General features: G+C 39.8%; 1 protein-coding gene across 3 annotated transcripts in view; it reads right to left on the minus strand.

Moving 5' to 3' along the window:
• Window positions 1-936: 936 nt before the first annotated feature.
• Window positions 937-21,353, minus strand: part of RBM17 (RNA binding motif protein 17) — a 28,056-nt gene continuing 7,639 nt past the window's right edge. For 2 of the 3 annotated variants that reach the window (XM_045874465.3, XM_064592099.1), the window contains 10 exons: window positions 17,228-17,344; window positions 14,286-14,452; window positions 12,141-12,238; window positions 9,177-9,233; window positions 7,853-7,994; window positions 5,778-5,929; window positions 4,582-4,655; window positions 3,657-3,755; window positions 2,467-2,539; window positions 937-2,337 (listed from right to left, as the gene is read on the minus strand). In XM_045874465.3, coding sequence (XP_045730421.1) covers window positions 2,234-2,337; window positions 2,467-2,539; window positions 3,657-3,755; window positions 4,582-4,655; window positions 5,778-5,929; window positions 7,853-7,994; window positions 9,177-9,233; window positions 12,141-12,238; window positions 14,286-14,452; window positions 17,228-17,344 — 1,083 coding nt within the window. In that variant the 3' untranslated portion in view covers window positions 937-2,233. The remainder of the gene's footprint in view (window positions 2,338-2,466; window positions 2,540-3,656; window positions 3,756-4,581; window positions 4,656-5,777; window positions 5,930-7,852; window positions 7,995-9,176; window positions 9,234-12,140; window positions 12,239-14,285; window positions 14,453-17,227; window positions 17,345-21,353) is intronic. The other variant, XM_064592100.1, reaches the window with a different exon arrangement.

Below are 21,353 nucleotides of genomic sequence, written 5' to 3' on the forward strand. Positions count from 1 at the left end.
ACTGCCAATAACACTAAATGACTAATGCAGTCATGGAAAATTTCAAAATTAATAATCAGAGAGGTTGGGGAGAGAGATACGAAGTTGTGCCATTGCTAACAAGAATCGTAGGCACCTGCATTTCTCTGAGTGGATCATGAAAACACTGAAAAAAGCCACCTGAATGCAAATAAACAATGATGTTACTATAAAGCACAACAATTATACAGGCATTAGAAGCGTTTTGGAACTTACACTTTTAAGAACATTAAGCTGTAGTCATAAATACAGATGTTCTCAACAGTTTTTCAACTTCACGATGGTGTGAAGCGATACACATTCAGTAGGAACCGTACTTGGATGTGGATCTTTTCCCAGGCTAGCGACACGTGGTCGGATCCGCTCTCATGATGCTGGGTAGTGAGCTGCATCCAGGCAGCTGGCCAATCCCACTGTTCTGTTCTTCACTCACAGGGCCGTCCTCAGTACGTGACACAAGACACTCAACACCTGATTATCCAACAGGCTTCCTGCGAGAGGACTTGGCCCACCTGGAGGCTGATGGGAGTGTTGTGGGCATGTTTAAGGTGGGCCAGGCTAGGCTAGGCTGTTCGGCAGGTTAGGTGTATTAAATGGATTTTCAACTTACGGTGGGTTTATGGGCATGTAATCCCATCATAAGTTGAGGGAGGTCTGTACTTAGCATAAACACGTTTAGGTACTTGTAAGCCCAAGGTGTCATCCACATTCAGTATTTGGTCCAGGTGGTCAGGTCCATAGGAAGACCTGCTCAAGTCTCAGGGCTGCTGTTGATTTTTATTCCTGCAAAATACTCAAGTATGTAATTCTTTTACCTTATATTCTTTAACCCAAACTTATTTTAGAGAATATGTGCACCTTTATCACAAAAACCGAGTCTTAATTCAGCTTTACTCAGTAAAATAATACCACAAAAGAGAAAATGTTATTCTTTTATTTATGTTAAATAAAAACATGAGAAAATCCTTTTTTAAAAAGGGTCAGAATATTCCTTGTCTCCAAACCATGGATGCAAAGAACTGTTGAGTGCTTTCTTCCCCCACAGGGTCATAACACACTTCCATGTGGTAATCACCTAGAGACAACATAGACGTGTGTGCTCTCCAGCTGCCACTCTGGGAAAGTCACACGCAGTACGTGGGCAAGCAAGGAACAGAACACAGGCACAGTATATTCTGGAAACACTTCCTGTGCTGGCAATGAACCTCAGTACCAAGTATTGTCACCTGGCTTTGTTTTTTTTTTTTTTTTGTGGTCCTGCTACATTTTTAAGCCACACATACCACCACACTTCAACGGTACAATTTTTCACAATTCCAGAATTCTATCAACTGGCAGTACAGGTTAAGTAGCTTATGTGGAAACATTTATAAATTTAAAAATTACATATGAGAACTAACACTATTGCGAATTTTGCCAGTAGAAACATGACCCCCAAGGAGCCACAGTTTCCAAAATATAACTGGACACACGTTTACAATGTACCTGTGAATTCTAGAATCAACATGTCATTTCTATTTCAGAGACTATAGGTGAGTCTCTGAAAACAAGTGCTAGATCCATGGTTTTTATACCCATCTACCCCTACACCCACCAGATACCCCACAGTCTAACTTCACCAAAGATGATTTATCCAAACAGTCATGGTAGGTTGGCAATTCTTCAACCTTAGCTCATGTCACAAAGAGTTTTCTATGACTGGAGTCAATAAGAACTTCTCTGTTAGAGAAAGCAAACATTTTCACCTTCGGCAGACGGCCAAGATGATGCTTTATTATAGAATTTATGAAGCTACAGTTTAGTAACTTGCAGGTTTTATTAAAATGAATCAAAAAGAAAGAAAAGCAAAGGATAACAATACAACCCCATATCCCAAAAATTTCTAGCTTTTTTAGTGCAAGAAATGCTGTATCACTGAAGCACTTGAGAATTATCATGAAATCCTAGCAAAAAATGTAATCACCTCAGAAGTGGTAATAAAAAAAGAGAAACAACCAGAGAGGCACACAGATTGTTTTTTTTTTTAAAGGATTTTTATACTATATTTAAAAAACCACAAAATAAAAAAGGGATCAATCAACATATATCTTAGAAGTCCTTCCAAGAGTCTCTGTATGCGGCAGCCACCCAGGCCGGCTGACGCCTTTTCCTTCTCTGCTCAGCCTGCAGCTCATTTAAGGATCATCGGAGATGACTCGTGCTCTAGTTCTTAAAATCAGACTTGTTCCGCCAAATCCAAGACCCTGAACTTATCCAAATTGTAGAAACATGCTTTTACCACCCGTCCACCAAAATACCTCCCATTCAGATCAACAACGGCTAAAAGACAAACAGAAAGAGTATCAGTTAATACAGGTATCCTGTAAGGCATTACAAGAATATGTTTTAATTATAAGGATCAAGATCACAAATTCCATTTTATTCTTTACATTTAGCTCTACCACTTACCTTTAATTGCTGATTCAACCCTCTCAAATTCTAAAAATATTCGTACTGCTTCATCATCAGGGGCACCAGGAATCTGGGAAAGAAACGGAAAGTGTCATATGTGAAGTTATCAACTGAGATACAGATGAGTATGTTTTCTTCCTTAATTGATCTTTGTCAGAGTAAGTATTGCAATGATTATCATATACAGACAAGTCAAATACTAAGGAAATAAGTATGATTTGTTTGTCATCAAAATCTGTTAACGTCTGGGTTTTTTTTTTGAATGTCTGTTTATGAGAGGCACCATGTTAGGTGCAGACAACACAGAACTAACTAAGCTGGGCAGTCTTTGACCCTGAAGAAGTCCTATGGCAGCCGACACCTAAACAAATCATTATGTGGTCAACAAACAGAACATGGAATAGAAGAGAAGCAGTAGTGGGATCAGAAATTTAAGATGAAGAGATCTGTGTTCTAACTGCCTCTCACATTCACTGAAATTCCTGTTGGGCTCTTCAAGCCCTGCATAACATGGCCCCGCCCCCCCCGCCCCCGTTGATTCCCAGCACACCCAACCATTCCACTCGGTAGCCCTCCTTAGTCTCCCAGAAGCTGTGACCCCATCAGGATACCTTTTCCTCCTATCCAAATCCTACCCATGCATTTCAAGTTCAGCCCACATCTGATATTGTTCACAAAGCTTGCTCTATTTTTTGTGATCAAATCCTTTTTTGACTCCTGTATTTATAGTGACTACTACAGAGTCTAGCAACTGCACATTCCCTATTTTTACATGTGCTTGTTTTGTTGTTTCTTCAACTTAACATATCACTGAGAGCACAGACCACGTTTCCTGTCTCCCAAATGTATGTGGGAGGCACTAAATATACACTTGCCAAATGAAAGAAACCAAAGGCATGTCCAACTAACTGAACTACTGAACATATGACAGTGAGTCTTGAATCACCAAACTAAACGTCAATCATAAAATGAAACATTTTATTCCTCCACCAAATAAAATTTGAAGTTCTTCTTGTCTTTATGTTTAAAATTGTTATAACCAAGTAAGAGAAGTGTGACTAAGTAACATCTGTCACCTTTGGTGGTAACAACACACTCAGAGCACACCTTGTCTCTACTTGCAGAAAATGTTTGGTAATCTGTCAGTTACAACTTGGGTTACAAACATCAAAAGAAAACCCTCTTACTTCAAATATCACACATTTTCCAACTTTGCCATATTTTTCACACTCTTCCTTGGTTTCTGCTTCCAAGTCTTCATCTACCTCTCCTGCACCAACCATGTTCTACGAAAAAAAATAAAGAAGTTCAAGTATAATTTACAAATATATAAACGAGATGAATAAATTTCTTTCATGATGGCAAATGTTCTCAATCCCAAACGACACAATGAAAATTTTCATCCTTATAGTACCCAAGAGTTGGTATTTCTTAACAAAATAAAAATATGTATTTATGGTTTTTAACATGTTGAATGAAAGCAAATTATGACCTCACGACACGTAATAGAGAACAGATGTACACTCTTATTCCGTTTACTCATCTAACTGAAAAATAATTTTTTGAGCTTATGTTCTACTTCAAGTGTAAGTTGAAAAAGAGTGTCCTACACGGACAGATGCCCAAGTTAAACATGGCTTACCTACTGCTCGAGGGAAAAATAAGCGTTTCAGGTGTGAATAATGAGCGTAAGTGCATGAATGCATTGATGTTGTAAAATAACAGGTGAAATCAATAAATCTTTTGAGAAACACTAAACATAAAAACACAAACACACACATACATTAAGCTTCATAGAGTGTCACAAGAGCATCTACGTAAGCACCAAAATACCTAAACTAAGCTGAACTTGTACTGATTTCAAATATTTTAAAGCAGTTACTCACTGTGGTCTTAAATATTATATTTAGCAAATAAACATTAGTGAAAAACAATCTAAAACATCAATCTTAGATGGAGTCTATCCAGAAAGATCATTTGCAAAGAAAATTATTTTCCGTTTTAACTGTTACCATTAGCAGTAGTGTTAAAAGCATGCAAAGATAGCTCAGGGAGGACTGACACGCAAAACTCAAGGTAGGACAACCCGGTTTCTTCAATTCTGCTTCTTACCCTTAGGAGGACCACTTTGGTAGGACACTTAAGTATTTCAGTTAATGGATTTGAATCTGACTTCTTGGATGCATCTGTAGCAAAACATTTAAAGGTAGGCGTGTTAGAACACTGAGTCCGAGTTACAACGACTAATTTAATTTCCAGAGTACTTCTCACTATTTATGTCCTTAGAGTCATCTATAAGCATTTATGCAAGCAGTCTCTGAGCAAAAATGTAGCCTTATCTGTGATGAAAATATCTGCCCTGCTTTGGTATAGGTTTTTACCATCATTTCTACAAGTTTTTAGCTTCTCTAATTACCTGCGATTTTTGCTTCATTCACCTCCTCAGTTCACAGAGTTGACAGAGCACAGACCACAAACCTTACAGGTCAGAGTACTGCCACATGCAGTGTGGCCAAAGGTCACTAGCCTAACGTAATAAGCAGTGAATTAGCCAGCCACTGGCTGACTAACTTCACATACCCCCCAAATCAGGGCGACTGCTGATTTGGGGTTTTAGCCTGTCAGCCTGACCAGCTGCTTCCTCAGGCTACGTATTGACAGGGCTGCCAGCAAAGTTTTCTTCTTTCTTTAGGAAAGGGAGCTAAACTAAGATATTCAAAATAAACTCAATTCTGCTTAAATGTGAAGCTATGTTTGTCTCATTCTAATATGCCCTCAGCACAGAATAATCACATGAAAATAAAACACCAAGCAGGCATCATCTATCAAACAGACTGTGAAATAACATTAGATCTCACAGAGCAATCAATCTGTAAGAAAATGAGAAATCACTCTTAAAATGAAAGGGCAGGAAAAAGAAAAAAGTAAAGAACTCTTACAGGATGGAAATACACTGACACAATCACGGACATATTATATGTGGCTCTGTCTTTCATGCTCTAAAAACCTAACTACAACTTCACCAATTTAGCAAGGTCTTTGCCTAGGAGAAACAGGCATGAAATCACTTCTCTGAGTGCTGTTTATTTTCTGCCAGTCTCTCGTCTTTTCTCCCATGAACCTTCCTATCTCTAGATCCGTTCTAAACAAATAGATGCGCCTCTGGAGTCTCTGTGTCTACAACACAGAACTGGAATGCATCATAATTCCAAGTTCTTGTTCTACTGCAAAGAGGGCCGGTCCTCTCACGCTGGACCACACCTCCCCCTGCTCCCACCCTGGAAGGTCTGCTTGTGGAGGAGACCCACCTTTCTCTGTGGCATCGCCCACAATGATCTTGCCTCCTCGCTTGCTTGTCTTCTCCACAGACAGTGCTGTGCTCAGCCCCTGCTCGTGCTTCCCCAGACCCTGGCCTTCCCGGAAGCCGTACTTCTGCATGATTTTATGTGCTACTGTGCCACTGGAAGGAAGGAAAAGAGAAGGAGCTCTTGGACTTGAAGTCCCCAGCTACAGCATAAGCCAATTTTATATCACAGCAATCGCCTTCTAAAAAGAGAAAGTGTAAATCCCACATGGGCTTCGATGTGGTCACATATAATACCAACAGGCCATTTGCTAGAAGCTGTGGGGATGTTCAGGATGAAAAAAATGGAAAAGGCTAATGCTGAAATCCTGGACATCCCAAGATTATCTTTGAGGCAAGGGAAATATCTGTTTCCTACAAAATTCTCCCAGTACCCCTGTTCGAAAACACTAGAGGTCTTGTGTGCACCGCTATACAGTTTATGACCACGGTTCATTTCTGAGTGTGCCTGTCAAACAGCAAGCATACATTTCACATTATGAAGACCACCACATTTTTCTAAATAGTATAGCAGAGTTTCCAATGACAGTCTTTATAAACGAAAACTCTTAGAGATCATCCATTTAACAGACGGGCAAATCTTCTGAGGCCCAGATTAGCTGACCAGCTTAAGGCTGACTAGGAGCAAAGCAAGACACCCAATTCAGAAATTCTTTTGTAGGTACTAAGGGTCAAGTCTAACTGGAACCTCCAACTCTTGATTCCTAGCCCATAGCTCTTTCCTTAGGACTCAGCGTTCACACTGCGCTTGGAGGTGCCTCACGGGTCTCTAAGGGGCCCCCCAGCAACCACTGCTGTTTAGGGCTTGAATCATAAAACGCTGCTTCAAGTAACAGTGCAACTACGTCATTTTCCGTATGTAATTTCCTTAAAAATTCCATTTGAACAAGTCGACCTAGAGCAGAGAGCTCTGAAGATGGCTGAGCTACGCCACCCTCTACCTTCCTGCGGTATACGGCGAACATTTAATCCCTGTTCCCAAGGGAATTCAGCAGAACAAAAAACAGCTTCATGTCTGTCCACACTCCAGCACACAGTCCAGGGCAAGAGCGGACGTGTTCTCTATCTACGCTGCTTGTGTGGTTTCTGGCACCAGAGAGGAGACTACTGTGACCGAGGAGCTGCATTTTAAATTGTATTCCTCTTCAAGTAATTTACTAGCCAGCAATTACACCACAGAAAGCCGCACAGATCAAGCAGAGGGATACCAACAAGGCCAGACACTGAATACCCTCTTGCAGGAGTGAAGCCCAGCCATGTGCCCCCAACAAGGCTTCTCAGAATCAAAGCACATGCGCACAGGGGAGGGCACAGCAGGGTCACAGGCAGAGTGTAGGCCTAGTGTAACGTCGCCTCACTGGATAGCTCCTCATAGGAGGAGACACACTGTCAACACTGTAAAACATTCTTTAAACCAAAACGCAGGCCGAATCCAGTGGGGGTCAAAAAAAAAAAACCAAAAACCCACACAAATCCACAAGCCCCACCTGAAAGTCAACATTAAAACTGAATTTTATATGCTGGCAAACAAATTTCTAACTGTAGTCAGAATGACTACGTGTTTTAAAGCCAAAGTGCAGAACCATGACTTTAAAGCAAATGGCTCATTTTATCAAGAAAAAAATGTCATTCACCCTTTGGACGTAGCATATGTCAGCTCTAATTCACATGAGCTATTTTGTTTGCAAATGTTATGAAAATCAATGTAAATAATTATCAGAAACTGTTCCTACCTGTAGACTATAACGTTCAGTATCTAAATCATTCAAAACTTACATGAGAAGGCTTTTTGTTTGGTAGAAAACCTAGCAGTGTCAGGCTGGAACACCCTCCACATGACTCAAGCACTGATTCTTAAGAAGGACGCTGTGTGACTGAACACACCAAGTGTCTCCCCATAAACCCGAGAGTGCCCTCATTCCCCAACAAAAGCTACATCGACTGACAAGGCTGGCAACACTCCACACCGAGTCTCGTTCTTCTTACACTTGCTGAGATGAGAGCACTCAGAACCATTACCCCATGTTGGCAAGGAAGGAGTTGCCAGGTCCAGTCGGAGATCTGGGTCTGTCTTGTTCTTCGTATACTGGGGGAGGGATAGCAGCTTTGGAAGACTGGGAGCGAGGTCTTGAATCCTCTTCGTAAGGGAAATCTCTGGGTACTATTGGATAAAAATAAAACAGGTTTACCAAAGTACTACAAAAGAATTCTGAACTATATTTACACAGATCAGTACCTACAAGGAGTAAGAAAAAAACAAATCAATCTTACAGCCACTACATGACATTTTGAAAAATCAGAGGTAGAACGCTATTTTCCTGTTTCCTGCTTTGCTACTCCTGTTTTTATCTCCTCGAATGTCTTTTTTTTTACATCTTACTGAAATGTTATTTACCCTTTAAAGTGCTCTTAAATGACAATCTGTGTCTAAAACTTTAAACGTTCTCTATGTTCCAAGTAGGTCCAACTCTCTTTTGATGCCCACAGCACTTTGTGTACCCGTCTTAAGATTCTAATCTTACTACCTCGTTAGCCTAGCAAACAATAAAGGTCTCTGAGATTAGGGACCATGTACCAGAACAGTGAACAGGGAAGCTTTAAAAAGATCTAGATGCTTGGGCCCCACTCCCAGAGACTTCTTTCAGTTGGGGCTTATGGTTTGTCAGGTGTTTTCACATAAAAGGTATTTAACAATATCTTTTGAATTATCTTCTTTAAAAAGATAACATAAATTGGGTAACAGGTATTAAAAAGCACTAGGATGATTATATTTTCTTAGGACAGTTTAGGTGTGGTCCAACGCAGCAGATACAAAAACGATCTAGATGCTGTATCAAAGTCTAATTCCAACCCAAATATTCTAGAATAGACCACTGGGAGAAGAAACAGTGGGTGAGCATGTTTTGGCAATCTAAGTAAAGATACACAACGTATGTAAGGAAATAGAAACTAATTGCAGAAAAATCTAATTAAGGAAGGCACTGCCACCTTGTGGAAGGTCATGAATTTAACAGCCTCTAAACCACAGAGTATGAAAACCGTAAACTGAGCAACATTTGTTCTAACCTAACTCCAACTATGAAATGTCAGAGAAAATAAAACAAATTACTGAAAAGAAAAGCATATCGCTATATGAAATCCAAGCCTCAGCCTGGCGTGAAAACTTCTAAAGCAGAGGAGTGAAGGGCGGTCTCCCACTTGGCCTCAGTGGGGGAGCCAGAGGCTGGGTTTTCAGGCCATGACCCTTTACATTCAGCACAGCTGGCTGATTCAAGCCAAGACTTCCCCTGCCCGGGCCCAAGATGTGGGTCAGAAGAAAAAAGGACAAGAAACAGATACGTACACTCTTTGTCTTTCTCTACAAGAGAAGTGGGTGGCGCGATGGCAGCTCCGCCCATACCTGCAAGACAGGAATGAATGCGCCATTAGCGGAGAGGACACCCGGCGCCCCGTGCTATACTGCACCCCTTCGCCCAGGGAGGGGGCAGGAAAATACCCGCTACCTCATCCCTCCTGCTAACACTTACGAATTCATCTGAGTCTAGGATTAAAAACACAGAAAATGGGCAAAACAGAGGCAGACAAAATATCTTTTTCATAGCAGGCAGCCAAGAGCCCCAGAATGCAGTTAATGAGCGAACTGCAAGGTGAAAGGACACAGCCCAGAGAGCGAGCAGTTACTTAGGAGGCAGTAACATAACTCTCCTGAGAGTCTGTTGCCTGTGAGGAGTTTTCATATGTGTTATCTCAATTCAGGTTCAATAAACCTCAGAAGGAGGTCTTACTGCCTTCCATCTTTCAGAAGAGAAGAGGATCAGAGGAGTCAACGGGCAGGGACAGGATAAAACCCAGCTGCCCACGGCACCAACGCTCGCGCCCACTATCTGCACACTCCTTTCCAGGGTGTAACCCCTGGACCTAAACGCCTATCTGGAAATGTGGGTACTTCTGGCCCCTGCGCTGTCATCATTCCTGCTCCTGTTTCCTGGGCCATGACGACACAACCAACCAAAACAGACCCCACTTGCTACCCAGCAACCCGAGGGAGAACAGCATGGAGGACATAAGGAATTTTTCATTAGACACAAACCCTAACACATGTATTACAACTTAATTGCCAATGAAACAATCAAAACAATAAAATGTAAATTTAAAAAAAACCAAACAGATTACAGACCACGTTGCACCAGCATACGTAAGGTTTCACAAAAGTGACTCCTCTAAAGCCGCTGTACGTGCATCACGATGAACACGGCCGGACTAGACAACGTACTTACGGAGAAATACGAACCTGAATAAAACTTACATTTCTCCTGAAATACCTATTATCATTCCTTTTTTTTTAACCTGGTCACTAAGACCTAGATGATTATTGACTGATTCTGAAAAAAATCAGCTCTGAGTTCAGTATAAAGAATTCAGGTGATTACTGGAAATCTGCTACTAATCTGGTTAAAATATGAACATCGATCTGTTAACAGCAGCGTGCAGAATGGATATAATGCCATTGTTTTCCTAATACTAGATTGTATGGCTCTTGTTAACATTAAAAAAAACAATGTCCTTAACATAGAAAGCACAGCTCCTTATCCAAAGGGCAGCCAATGTGTAAGCTGGAAAGGTAAGACAAATATTCAACCTATGCACTGGATTCTAAAACAAGTCAATTAACATTTGTTAAGTAGTAAGATAGATATGGGATGTTTAACATAATGCCTGACATACAGAGCACACTCAAATGTTAACTCTCCTCCCCGTTAGAAAGACAACGTAGCACCTAACAGTGCTCAGCATGTATTTTTTTTTTTTAATTGAGGTATAACTGACATATGACATATTCGTTTCAGGTGTACAACATAGTGATTTGCTATTTGTGTATATTGTGATCACCACAGTAAGTCTAGTTAACATCTATCATACACAGTTACAAATTTTTCTTATAATGAGGACTTTGAAGATCTACTCTCTTAACAACTCTGGAATACGCAATATAGTTTTATTAACTACAACTATGTTGTACGCTACAACCTCATGATTTATTTTATAACTGAAGTTTTGTACCTTTTCATCCCCTTTACCCATTTTGCCCACCTCCCACCCCCATCTCTAGCAACTGCCAATCTGTTCTCTCTGTATCTGTGAACTTGGCTTTTTGTTGTTGCCATTATTAAGCATCCTATAAATACATTTAATTCATATCTGCACTGAAAGATTAAGAATTCTAAATTATTACAGACTTGTTCCTTTCCAAATCAATTAGTATTTTAAATTTTAAATTAAACCCTAAAGCAGCTTTGGCTGTACACTGGGGAAGACCAGGCTTGCCAAACTGCTAGTCATACAACTGAGTTCATGTATGTGGAAATATACTGCACCTTTATGGTAACATGATTCTTAGGTCTCATGTTAAAGATGACGACATAGGTTTTTGGGCATATGAAGATCTTGGATAAGCTGGACCGTGGATCTGTATCTGTATCTGTATCTTATTCCCTCTGTGCCTCAGATTTCTCACCTTTAAAATGGGGATAATCATAGCTCCTACTCTGAGTTGTGTGATGTAAAGTAGATAATCTATGAAAGTGCTTATTAGAACAGTAGCTGGTATCCAGTAGACAAACAGAAGATTTAAATTTCTCACTTAAATAAATCTCAACCTGTCAACCAAACTGGTCAACTAAGCCAAGGAAATCCCAGCAATTAATACACAATGAAGCTAATGTAAGAAGCATTCCATTCTCTCAAAAATGAACACTACTTAGCCATCTAGAGATCACAAAGAAGTCAGCTCTAACAGAAGTACAATTCTGCCTGTGAAATTTTAGAGATGAAGGGGCCTTATGAAGTACCTGGCTCAAATTCTTGTCTCCCTGCTCTCCATAGACCCTGAAAGAAACCAACGTCCCGGGAAACTAAGAGATTTCCTCAAATTCATGCATGTTAGTGGCAAACGCTGTGGAAACGAGTGCCTTGACTCTCTGGTCGGTGCTGAACAGATACGCAGCAGGCTACAGGGAAGAGGTCAATGTGATGGTCCTGTGGGTAAGGAAACTGTGGTAGTAGGTACCTAAGGTATCCCCAAGGTCTCCAAGCAACACATGTGAGAAAGTGATCGCGAAGCTCATAAGAGAATACACGTGAAAACAGGATATAGGTTAAAACTGTTACGCAAACATGGATTGCCGGGATTCCAGACAGAAAATTACCCAAATCAACGTCAACTGAACTATTTATCAAGTTGAACATGAAAAGCAAACAGGAGAATGTCACCATGTTTGAAATGTGACATTTATGTTCCACGCCTTACTTCTTTTCCGCCTCTCTCGCTCGTAATCTTCATCTTCATCAGAATCTGGATCTGGTCGCCTCGAAAACCCACTAGCTTCATGTCTGTCCTTACGCCTCCTGGAACCAAATATTCATTACAGACGAACCAATTGAGAGATATGAACCCAAGGATGTTACCTTGACTTGCTCTTGGCTAGAAAATATTCAAACCCTCTCTTTCCCACTAAACTATTAATTGGGGGGTGGAGGGTGGGAGGGGGGCACATGAGCAAATAACTGGTTTAAGACTAAAGTAGCAAAATTAAGTGAGAAAAATCCAAAAGATAAATTGAACAAATTTAACAGGCACATGAATATAAGTAGCAAGAAAAAAGTTTCCTTGATGTTTACCTTTTTCAATTTTAAAGCATATCAACATAGATAATACTTTAATAATTTTGAGTCTCTAGAATGTGCTTTCACTTCATGAAATGATTCAATAAATAATGAGAAGTTATATAATATTTTATATAACTACTGAATAATTAACATTCAGTATTTTCAAAATAAGAAATACAAATAAAACCTTTTCACCCATACCTTTAAAAAACATAAATAAGGGGTAGACGAACCATGAGAGACAATGGACTCTGAAAAACAAACTGAGGGTTCTAGAGGGGAGGGGTGTGGGAGGATGGGTTAGCCTGGTGATGGGTATTGAGGAGGGCACGTTCTGCATGGAGCACTGGGTGTTATGCACAAACAATGAATCATGGAACACTACATCTAAAACTAATGATGTAATGTATGGGGATTAACGTAACAATAAAAAAAATTTAAAAAAATATAAATAAAAGATGTATATAAGCTTTTCAAAATTCCATTTGGCTCAAAATTAGTTAAACATTGCAAGTATTTTATTTTATTTTTTAAAGTAAGCTCTACTGCCCAACATGGGGCTTGAACTCACGACCCTGAGACCAAGAGCCAGCCAGGCACCCATAACATTTTAAGTATTTTAAATAGTTACGATTCTAGAAGAATAGGAAAAAACCGATTATTCAACTTCAGATTTTTATGTTTCTTTTCTAACAATTCACCCAAAATGTAGACTTCAAGTCTTCTGCATCTAGACATGAAATCTTCTCCTAGCATTTGTTTTCATGCTGGAACATAACCATAGGCACACCTCAGAGATATTGCTGGTTTGGTGCCAGACCACCACAGTAAAGCAAATATTGCAATAAAGAGAATCAAATGGAGTTTCTGGTTTCCCAGTGCATAGAAAAGATATGTTTACACTACACTGTAGTCTATTAAGTATGTAATAATAGCACTATGCCTTAAAAAAAAACCAATGTATATACCTTAAAAATACTGCTAAAAAATTCTAACCATCCTGAGCTTTCAGCAAGTCATAATCACTGATGATAAATCACCAAAACAAATATAATAATGAAAAAGTTTGAAATACTGGGAGAATTACCAAGTAATACAGAGACATGAGGAGAGCAAATGCTGTTAGAAAAATGGCACTGAGGGACACCTGGGTGGCTCAGTCGGCAGAGCATCCAACTCTTGCTTTCAGCTCAGGTTGTGATCTCAGGGTCATGAGATGGAGCCGTGTCAGGCTACACACTCAACATGGACTCTGCTTGAGGATCCTCTCCCTCTGCCCCTCCTCCCACTTGCGCACGCACTCTCCCTCTCAAATAATCTTAAAAAAAAAAAAGAAAAAAAGAAAAAATGGTGCTGATAGACTTGCTCCATACAGAGCTGCCATGATCTTTGTTTTTAAAGATTTATTTATTTGGGGGGAGGAGGGAAGGAGAGAAAGAGACTCTCAAGCAGACTCCGCGCTGGGCATGGACCTGAGGTAGGGCTCCATCTCAGGACCCTGAGATCATGACCTGGGCGGAAAGCAAGAGTCGGACGCTCAACCAACTGAGCCACCAGGCGCCCCACCACAAACTTTTAGTTTGTAAAAAAAATTCTGCATCTGCAAAGCACAATAAAATGAGGTATGCCTGTACAAAATCTTAAAAACAGATTGATTCCTTCTGATGACTGCTTAGATCAACCATGAAAACTAACTTCAGCCTTACAGACAGCACCAAGGTTCATTCGTTAATATCACAATGACTATTTCAAATGAAAATATCCTTGAATCCAAACAGAGCCTTACTTTTCTCTCTCTTCTATTTCTTTTTGTCTCTCCAGCTCCCGCTGTCTCTGTCGTTCCTCTCTTTGGCGCTTCACTACTTTCTCATAATCATTAGGAAACATGGGATCATATTCATCAGCTAATGGAATCAAAACTTCTCCTGCAGAAAATCCACTGGGAACAGGATCCTGAGGAAGGTAAAAATGCCAAACTATGTATCATCCTCATGTTTTAGAATTGTATTCGTAGAATTAAAGTCAAAGAATACGAGCGTTAGAAGGGGCTTTGCAGACCATCTACCTGCCTCCTTTGTTTTATAGACAAGGGAACAGAAGCCTAAGGAGAGTTAGTGACCTGACACGGCCACACACTATGTAGCTATGGAACAGCTGAGCCAAGAGTTCACCTCTCCTTCAGTATTAATTCTATAAATACCCTAGGGCATCTTCCTGGAATTCCTAAACAAGCTGCCACCACCTAAAATTTCAAGCAATAAATTTGACTATTTATAATAAACAGTGAATACTTCTGTTTTAATATGTCTCTATGAAAACTTAAAAATAAACAATCCATGAATAACAATCATTCTTGTGGTCATTTAACAGACTAATTTTGGATTCTGCTTACATGGAAACATGATATATTAAGACTTCACAATAAAGGCAGAAAGCATCCTCTCAGGCTGTTTGAAACCCTCTCGAATACACGTCCCTTTCCAGGAAGGTTGCATTTCAGGAACCGAGTCTGGCACAAGTGGTTGTAACTCCCTTCACACCATCATTAGTTCTTTTAAGGTCCACTAAGGTCAGGTTTGGATGATAACATTTTGCATTTTTCTGTACACTTAGAGACTGGGGCTACTCTTTGAGAGAAAAGAGGTAGCCTTAAAGAACTCAGAAAAACAAAAAGCAGACACAGCACAGCTAACCTGAAAATGGGGACCTAAACCTCCACACTTTGTTAGTTTTCTTAGCATAACTCCCCCTTAGTATCTACACGAATGAGATGCCTTAGCTGGTCTCCACAGTTACCCTGAGCACGCACAGGTTGGGACTAGAGTCTCGGAGGGCCCGCTCTGCACCACCTCACGAAGGACACTGTCCATACCAGCAAAGGCAGGACAGCTGTTTGTCGAATGTACTGTGTATCTGAACACAAGACTGATGTGATACAGAGAGCTTATGTTCAATGTCAATGGATCTAAATCCCACAATTCCTGCATTACACCACTCCGTCTGATGTTTTGCACTGTAAAACAAACATTTCAATGCTTCTTTAGAAAAATCAGGAAACATGATGTCCAATGAATATAAGAAATTAGAAAGCTATAATCAGCTCCCAGGCCTGAACAGTGGAAAGTTTATACAAATCTATTTAAGGAAAGGTTCCCAAAGGGTAGTTATGAATTTGTATTCATATAAAAGACTTTTTAAAAACACAAAGGCACATGAACAAGATTTCCTTTCAGTTATTATTAAGACAGGAGAGAAACTAACAATCAGCTACTCAATTTATATAATACTATCACCACAGAGTTTCTGACAGAACCAACTGTCAATATCAAGGTTAATTCTTTGTCATTTCAAAATCTGAAAGTAAACAACTTTTACTGTATAAACCCTGCTGAGTGGAACAAGGAACCATCATCTCTAAATGCTATAAAGAGTAAAGCAATCTGTTCAATTTTAAAAAATTAAAATGTTAATACCCCAATGCTGGGGAGGGTGGGTAAAACTAAAACACTTATATGTTGTGGGGATATTGTAGAGTCAAGACACAGTAACAGAAGACAGTGAACCAGTTTTTGATTAGATGTGGTCAGGGAAAATTAGGTAGATAATCTGTGGGGAAAGAATGTTAAATGATGAAGAATCCCCAGAAACATCTCCACTGGGGGATGCCTTTCCTCCTTGATATATCGACTATCAGCCTGCAGGACCAATGCCAGTTCTTCTGGCCAAGAAATCTCAGAATAAAGGCAAATGAGGAGAATAGAATCCAACCCAGAACAGTTTTGACTGAAACTAAATAAAGAAGGGAGGGGGCATACAGTTGGGACTGTGTCTCAAATTGATTTGGGTTCTCTCTGATAGGTGGGGGGGTGGGGGGTGGGAAGATATCTTGCTAGAAACAGCAATAATAGCATATTCTATTTATTAACCTTTTGGTCATTTTTCATCAAGCAATTTGTGTGCACGGTGCTGTTTAAACTCTTGCAGTCATATTACTTGACTGCCATCTGTAGAAGAAGGAATGTTACCTGAAGAGTGGGTGTGATTTTAACCACAGTTTACACTGAATTCATTTATCCCTCATTTTGTATCGTTTGAACTATGATTCTTAGTTATCCTTGTCCAGATCCTCCTCATCCTCACTAACCCATTTACAGAGCTGATCATGTGTGTTTCTTTGTTTTTAAGATGACGTAAAATCGCTGAGGTAATAAGGGTTAGGCTGGTAGAATTTAAACCTTTTCTCTATTTTCATCCACAATAAGACAATAAGCACTAACGTTCCTTATGACAGCAGAAATTAGAAACAACCCATATAACCAGCTTTAAGTGAACTAAATAAATTACAGTACACCCATTTGAGGAAGTACAGTGAATCCATTAAAATGATCATACAGTCCTGACTTTTTAACACAGACAGTGTGTTCTCACAACACATAAAGTGAGAAAAGCAAGTTAGAGAACAGAAGATAGAGGAGGCAGAGAATGGAAAGATATTCCAAAATATAAAGTTTTTAGCTTCTAGAGGGTAGGACTGAAGTCCTACTGCTTTCCTTTCTGCATCTCTCCAGTTTCTGACTTTTCTATAATGCACTATTTTATTTTCAATACTAATTTTTACAATTCAGTTGAAAAGGACACTGGCTAGCCTACAATGACCCACTGAGGGGATCGTGCTCTGAGGACACATGCGTGAAACAGGAGAGCCCGTCAGGCAGGGCTGGGGCTCACCTTCAGGCCAGCTGCGACGTGCGGGGGGGTGTCCACGATCTGCCGGTCGTCTGAAGAGCCGCCTCGCTTTAGGTCGATTACTGGGGCAAGTACTGTACTCTGTTTCGTTCTCTGGCTCTAAAATCATGGACAAACAAGAGAAGGACACTGAAGCTTCAAATTAAAACTCATACTGTTTGTAACAAAGCTTTGTGGTCTCTGTGACAAACCTTTCAGATATGAGAAAAACAATCTTAGAACAACAGCCTTCTAATTATTACCATTACCATATACCAGTTTCTGTAGCCTTTTTTTTTACAACACAAATTTCCTCTATTTTTTTTTAATGTTTTTATTGTTCTGTTAATCAAATTTCCTCTATTCTTATAGAAGGTTTACAGTAAGCTTGGTCTCTTTTATTTAAATTTGCATGTAAAATAGTAAACGAGAAAAGCTCTCACACTGATTTTCCCTCTGAGCATAGGAGGGCAAATCTCCAACAGCACAACACACTTGGACTAGTGGGAGCCTTTCCCCAAGGAAGAGGTATGTTTTTACATCCTGAGCGAAAGATACTTGTGGACTAGGAGTTTTTCCCTCCCAGCAGAATCTAAACTCCTACCTCTTTTATTTTGAACCCACAGAAAAACTTTAAAAAGACAACAATACTCATTCATGAACCAGCCACCACTGCTCCCACGTTACCACATTTTCTTTACCGTACACTGTATATTGCACTGAACCATCTGGAAGGAATTTGGGAGACTCATGACACTTTCCCTTAACCTCCTAAAATTACAGACATTCTCTTACATAAGCGCAGTACTATTACCACACCTAATAAAATAAAAAATCCCGTTACCATTTCCTATCCAAGTCATACTCAGATTTTCTGAACTGTCCCCTAAAATGCTTAAATAGCTCATTTATTTTGAACCAGAATCATACCAAAGTCCCACAACGCGTTTGATTGTTAAAGCTCTCATTTTAGAAGAGACTCCTTTCCCTCCTTTTGTCACCATCATCTCCAGAGCAACGTCTTTGTCTCCTTCTCCTTTTCCCGACACTTGTAAAACGCTGCACGTTCTAGACCCATCTGGTAACTTCGTGGCAGTCTAGTTTCACTTATTCCTCTCTGCCCCTAATTCCTGAAAACTGAGTGTCTCCCAGGTGCGGTGCTGTGCTCCGTTTGGCATCACCGCTGCGGCGCTCAGGGGCAGGCTGTCTGGCAGCAGGGCGAACGTCAGATGGGCAGGCCAGTGACCATCTGGTCTTGTGGTTACAAAGGTTTAATTCCCCCGCTGCAATTAAAGTGTTACACGTTTTCACTCTTAGTACTACAAAAGGCTCAAAATAAACCACTATCCCTCTTGAATTTAACAGTGCTTATAATGTTAAGGAAACAAATTTAATCCAATCATTAAATATACAATCCACTAAGTGAATACCAAAGTTGAGAGGGCAGTGGGGAAGATTATCAGAATCATATATTTTTCTATTATTCCACAGATGAGACCACAGCTCCATCTTTCAGCTGTAGGTAAAGTTTTCTCTACCAAACACTTTTACAGGTTTGGTTAGGCCAACCTAGAACTGAGTAATTAATTAGTCAATTAAACCTAAGAAAATCAATGCAACGTACCTTCACGTCCCTTCAAGAAAAACAAAATACTAACTTCACACAGCAATCTCAAAAAGATATTAGAAAGTTAGCAGAAATGATTTCACAGGCCACTTTTTATTCTGACCTATCTTCTAAAAACCCATTTGAAACCTCAGGAGATGTCCTAGTAGCTGAAATTACTGTACTGAAGAAGTGAAAACCTGGTAACTGTAAATTAAACAGACTGAAGCAGATACTAAAAAGGATGTCCAACAGTCTATAGACTTCATAAAAAAGCCTATTTCCTTGCTTATCAGCATCTCATGCTTTTTCATGTGAGTAAAGTAACAGTACAGAAAAATCAGTACGTCATGAATAAATTTCATTTAACTTTTTAATATATTTTTTCAAAGGATCTATTTTCTCAATAGTATTTTATATAAGCTAGTTTTTAACCGACAGGTTATAAATATGCACTGACTGGATAGAGTAAGTGATCCTGAAGTTACATTGGGCAGGAAGAAACAAATTAGGATTTTTAAAATTTGGCTGCAGGTAATCCATGAAGCTGACAGTATTTACGCTGCTAACTGAAGAATTAGCCCAGTTTTTAATCTGTATATATCTAGTATATTTTGACTTCTGCTCTTCTACTTTGTTCTCTCTCATTGACCTAAGACTGTCCACTAATTATATCCACTTAAAGTCTAACTGAATTTATGTTACTAAGTGTGAGATTGCTCCTTAACAGCCAGAGCCATTTTACAAAAGGGAATGTTAGGCCTTGAAGAATAATACATAAAATGGTACTGGTATGGGAATATAAAACCTTATTCCTAGATCTAGTGTGCAAAGTAAAAGTTACATGAAATTCAGAAAGATTTAAAAAACTAACAATTTTTAAAATTTTTTTTTTTTTTAAGATTTTATTTATTTATTTGAGAGAGAGAGAATGAGAGACAGAGAGCAGCAGAGGGAGGAGGGTCAGAGGGAGAAGTAGACTCCCTGCTGAGCAGGGAGCCCGATGTGGGACTTGATCCCGAGACTCCAGGATCATGACCTGAGCCGAAGGCAGTCGCTTAACCAACTGAGCCACCCAGGCGCCCAAAAAACTAACAATTTTTAAAAATTAAAAGGAAAAACAAGTCTTGCTTTGCTAATCTTCCCTTCAAGTGGGGTGAAAGGTTGTTTTAAAACAACAAAATTCTCTCTTTAAAAATACTGGCATAAAAATTTTAAATCTCGTCATGATGAATTTGAAAAAGACAAAAACCCTGATCAACAGAATTGACAAAACAAAAATTTTCACTGTTGTTTTACCTGTGGGTATACTAATCCTAAAAACCTTTTACACCACTGAGCACTCACATGTAAGCACTTCAACAGAAGCACCAATTGAGGAGGTAGTAAAGGAAAAGAAAAATAATTCCAACTTTAAAAAAATGTTTATGATGTAAAATTCCAAACACAAAATGTAAAGAGAACAGATTCATGAATCCTTAAATCTCTGTGACCCAGCGTCACCAGCTACCAACTCACGGGGAACTGTGTTCCGTGTGCCTCCTCACCTCCTCTGCCCCATAATGGATTATTTTAAAGCAAATCCCCTAAATTCAAACATTTTATCAGTAAGTATTTCAATATATCTCTAAGGCAGGTTTTCTTTCTTTCTTTTTTTTTTTTTTAAAGATTTTATTTATTTATTTGACAGAGAGAGAGACAGCAAGAGAGGGAACACAAGCAGGGGGAGTGGGAGACGGAGAAGCAGGCTTCCCCGGAGCAGGGAGCCCGATGCGGGGCTCGATCCCAAGACCCTGGGATCATGACCTGAGCTGAAGGCAGACGCTTAACGACTGAGCCACCCAGGTGCCCCTCTAAGGCAGGTTTTCTTAACTTGTTTCATTATTGCTTTCCTCTCAAGGAACTTCTTAATACATTCCCTGGACCCCCCACCCCATAAAACTTTACCACAGATATACTATGTACCTGTTTATGTACCTAATGTGTATCCTGCACCACACATAAAAACAGCACAGTTTTCACCCAGGTAGGACAATATTCGCCCCATTTAGGGGGATATAGCCTCCACTGGGTTATGCGCTCTAAAACATAAGGGCCCTTAAAACAACAAGCAAACCAGATACCATTCTCATTCCTACAAGTATTTTGACAGTAGCATTTTAGATCAAATATTCAGTGGACAACTTATGGACAACAGTGGACATTATTAACAATCTTAATGTCTTGTATGTTGTTCAATTTCAAAGATGTCACCAGTGCCCAACATGTACCCAACAGGATCAAAACCAATTACTCCCAGACTACATATGCCCGACACATTCAGAACCAATCTGAGCGCTCACTAAGGCATACAAATTATTAATTCCTGCCGAGCCTCACTACTCCACGTGCTGCTTCCAGACCCCTACAACGAACAGCAGACTCCCAAGCCCCAACCCAGGAATATGGCTAACAAAGCAACACTCCAACCAAACCCTCGGCCAATCTCAGACACACTAAAAGGCCTGAAAACCAGTGTCATTG

Source organism: Mirounga angustirostris, unplaced genomic scaffold (genome assembly GCF_029215605.1).
Source record: "Mirounga angustirostris isolate CCGP_5_RB_7025 unplaced genomic scaffold, mMirAng1.0.hap1 SCAF_5, whole genome shotgun sequence".
Taxonomy (NCBI): Eukaryota; Metazoa; Chordata; class Mammalia; order Carnivora; family Phocidae; genus Mirounga; species Mirounga angustirostris.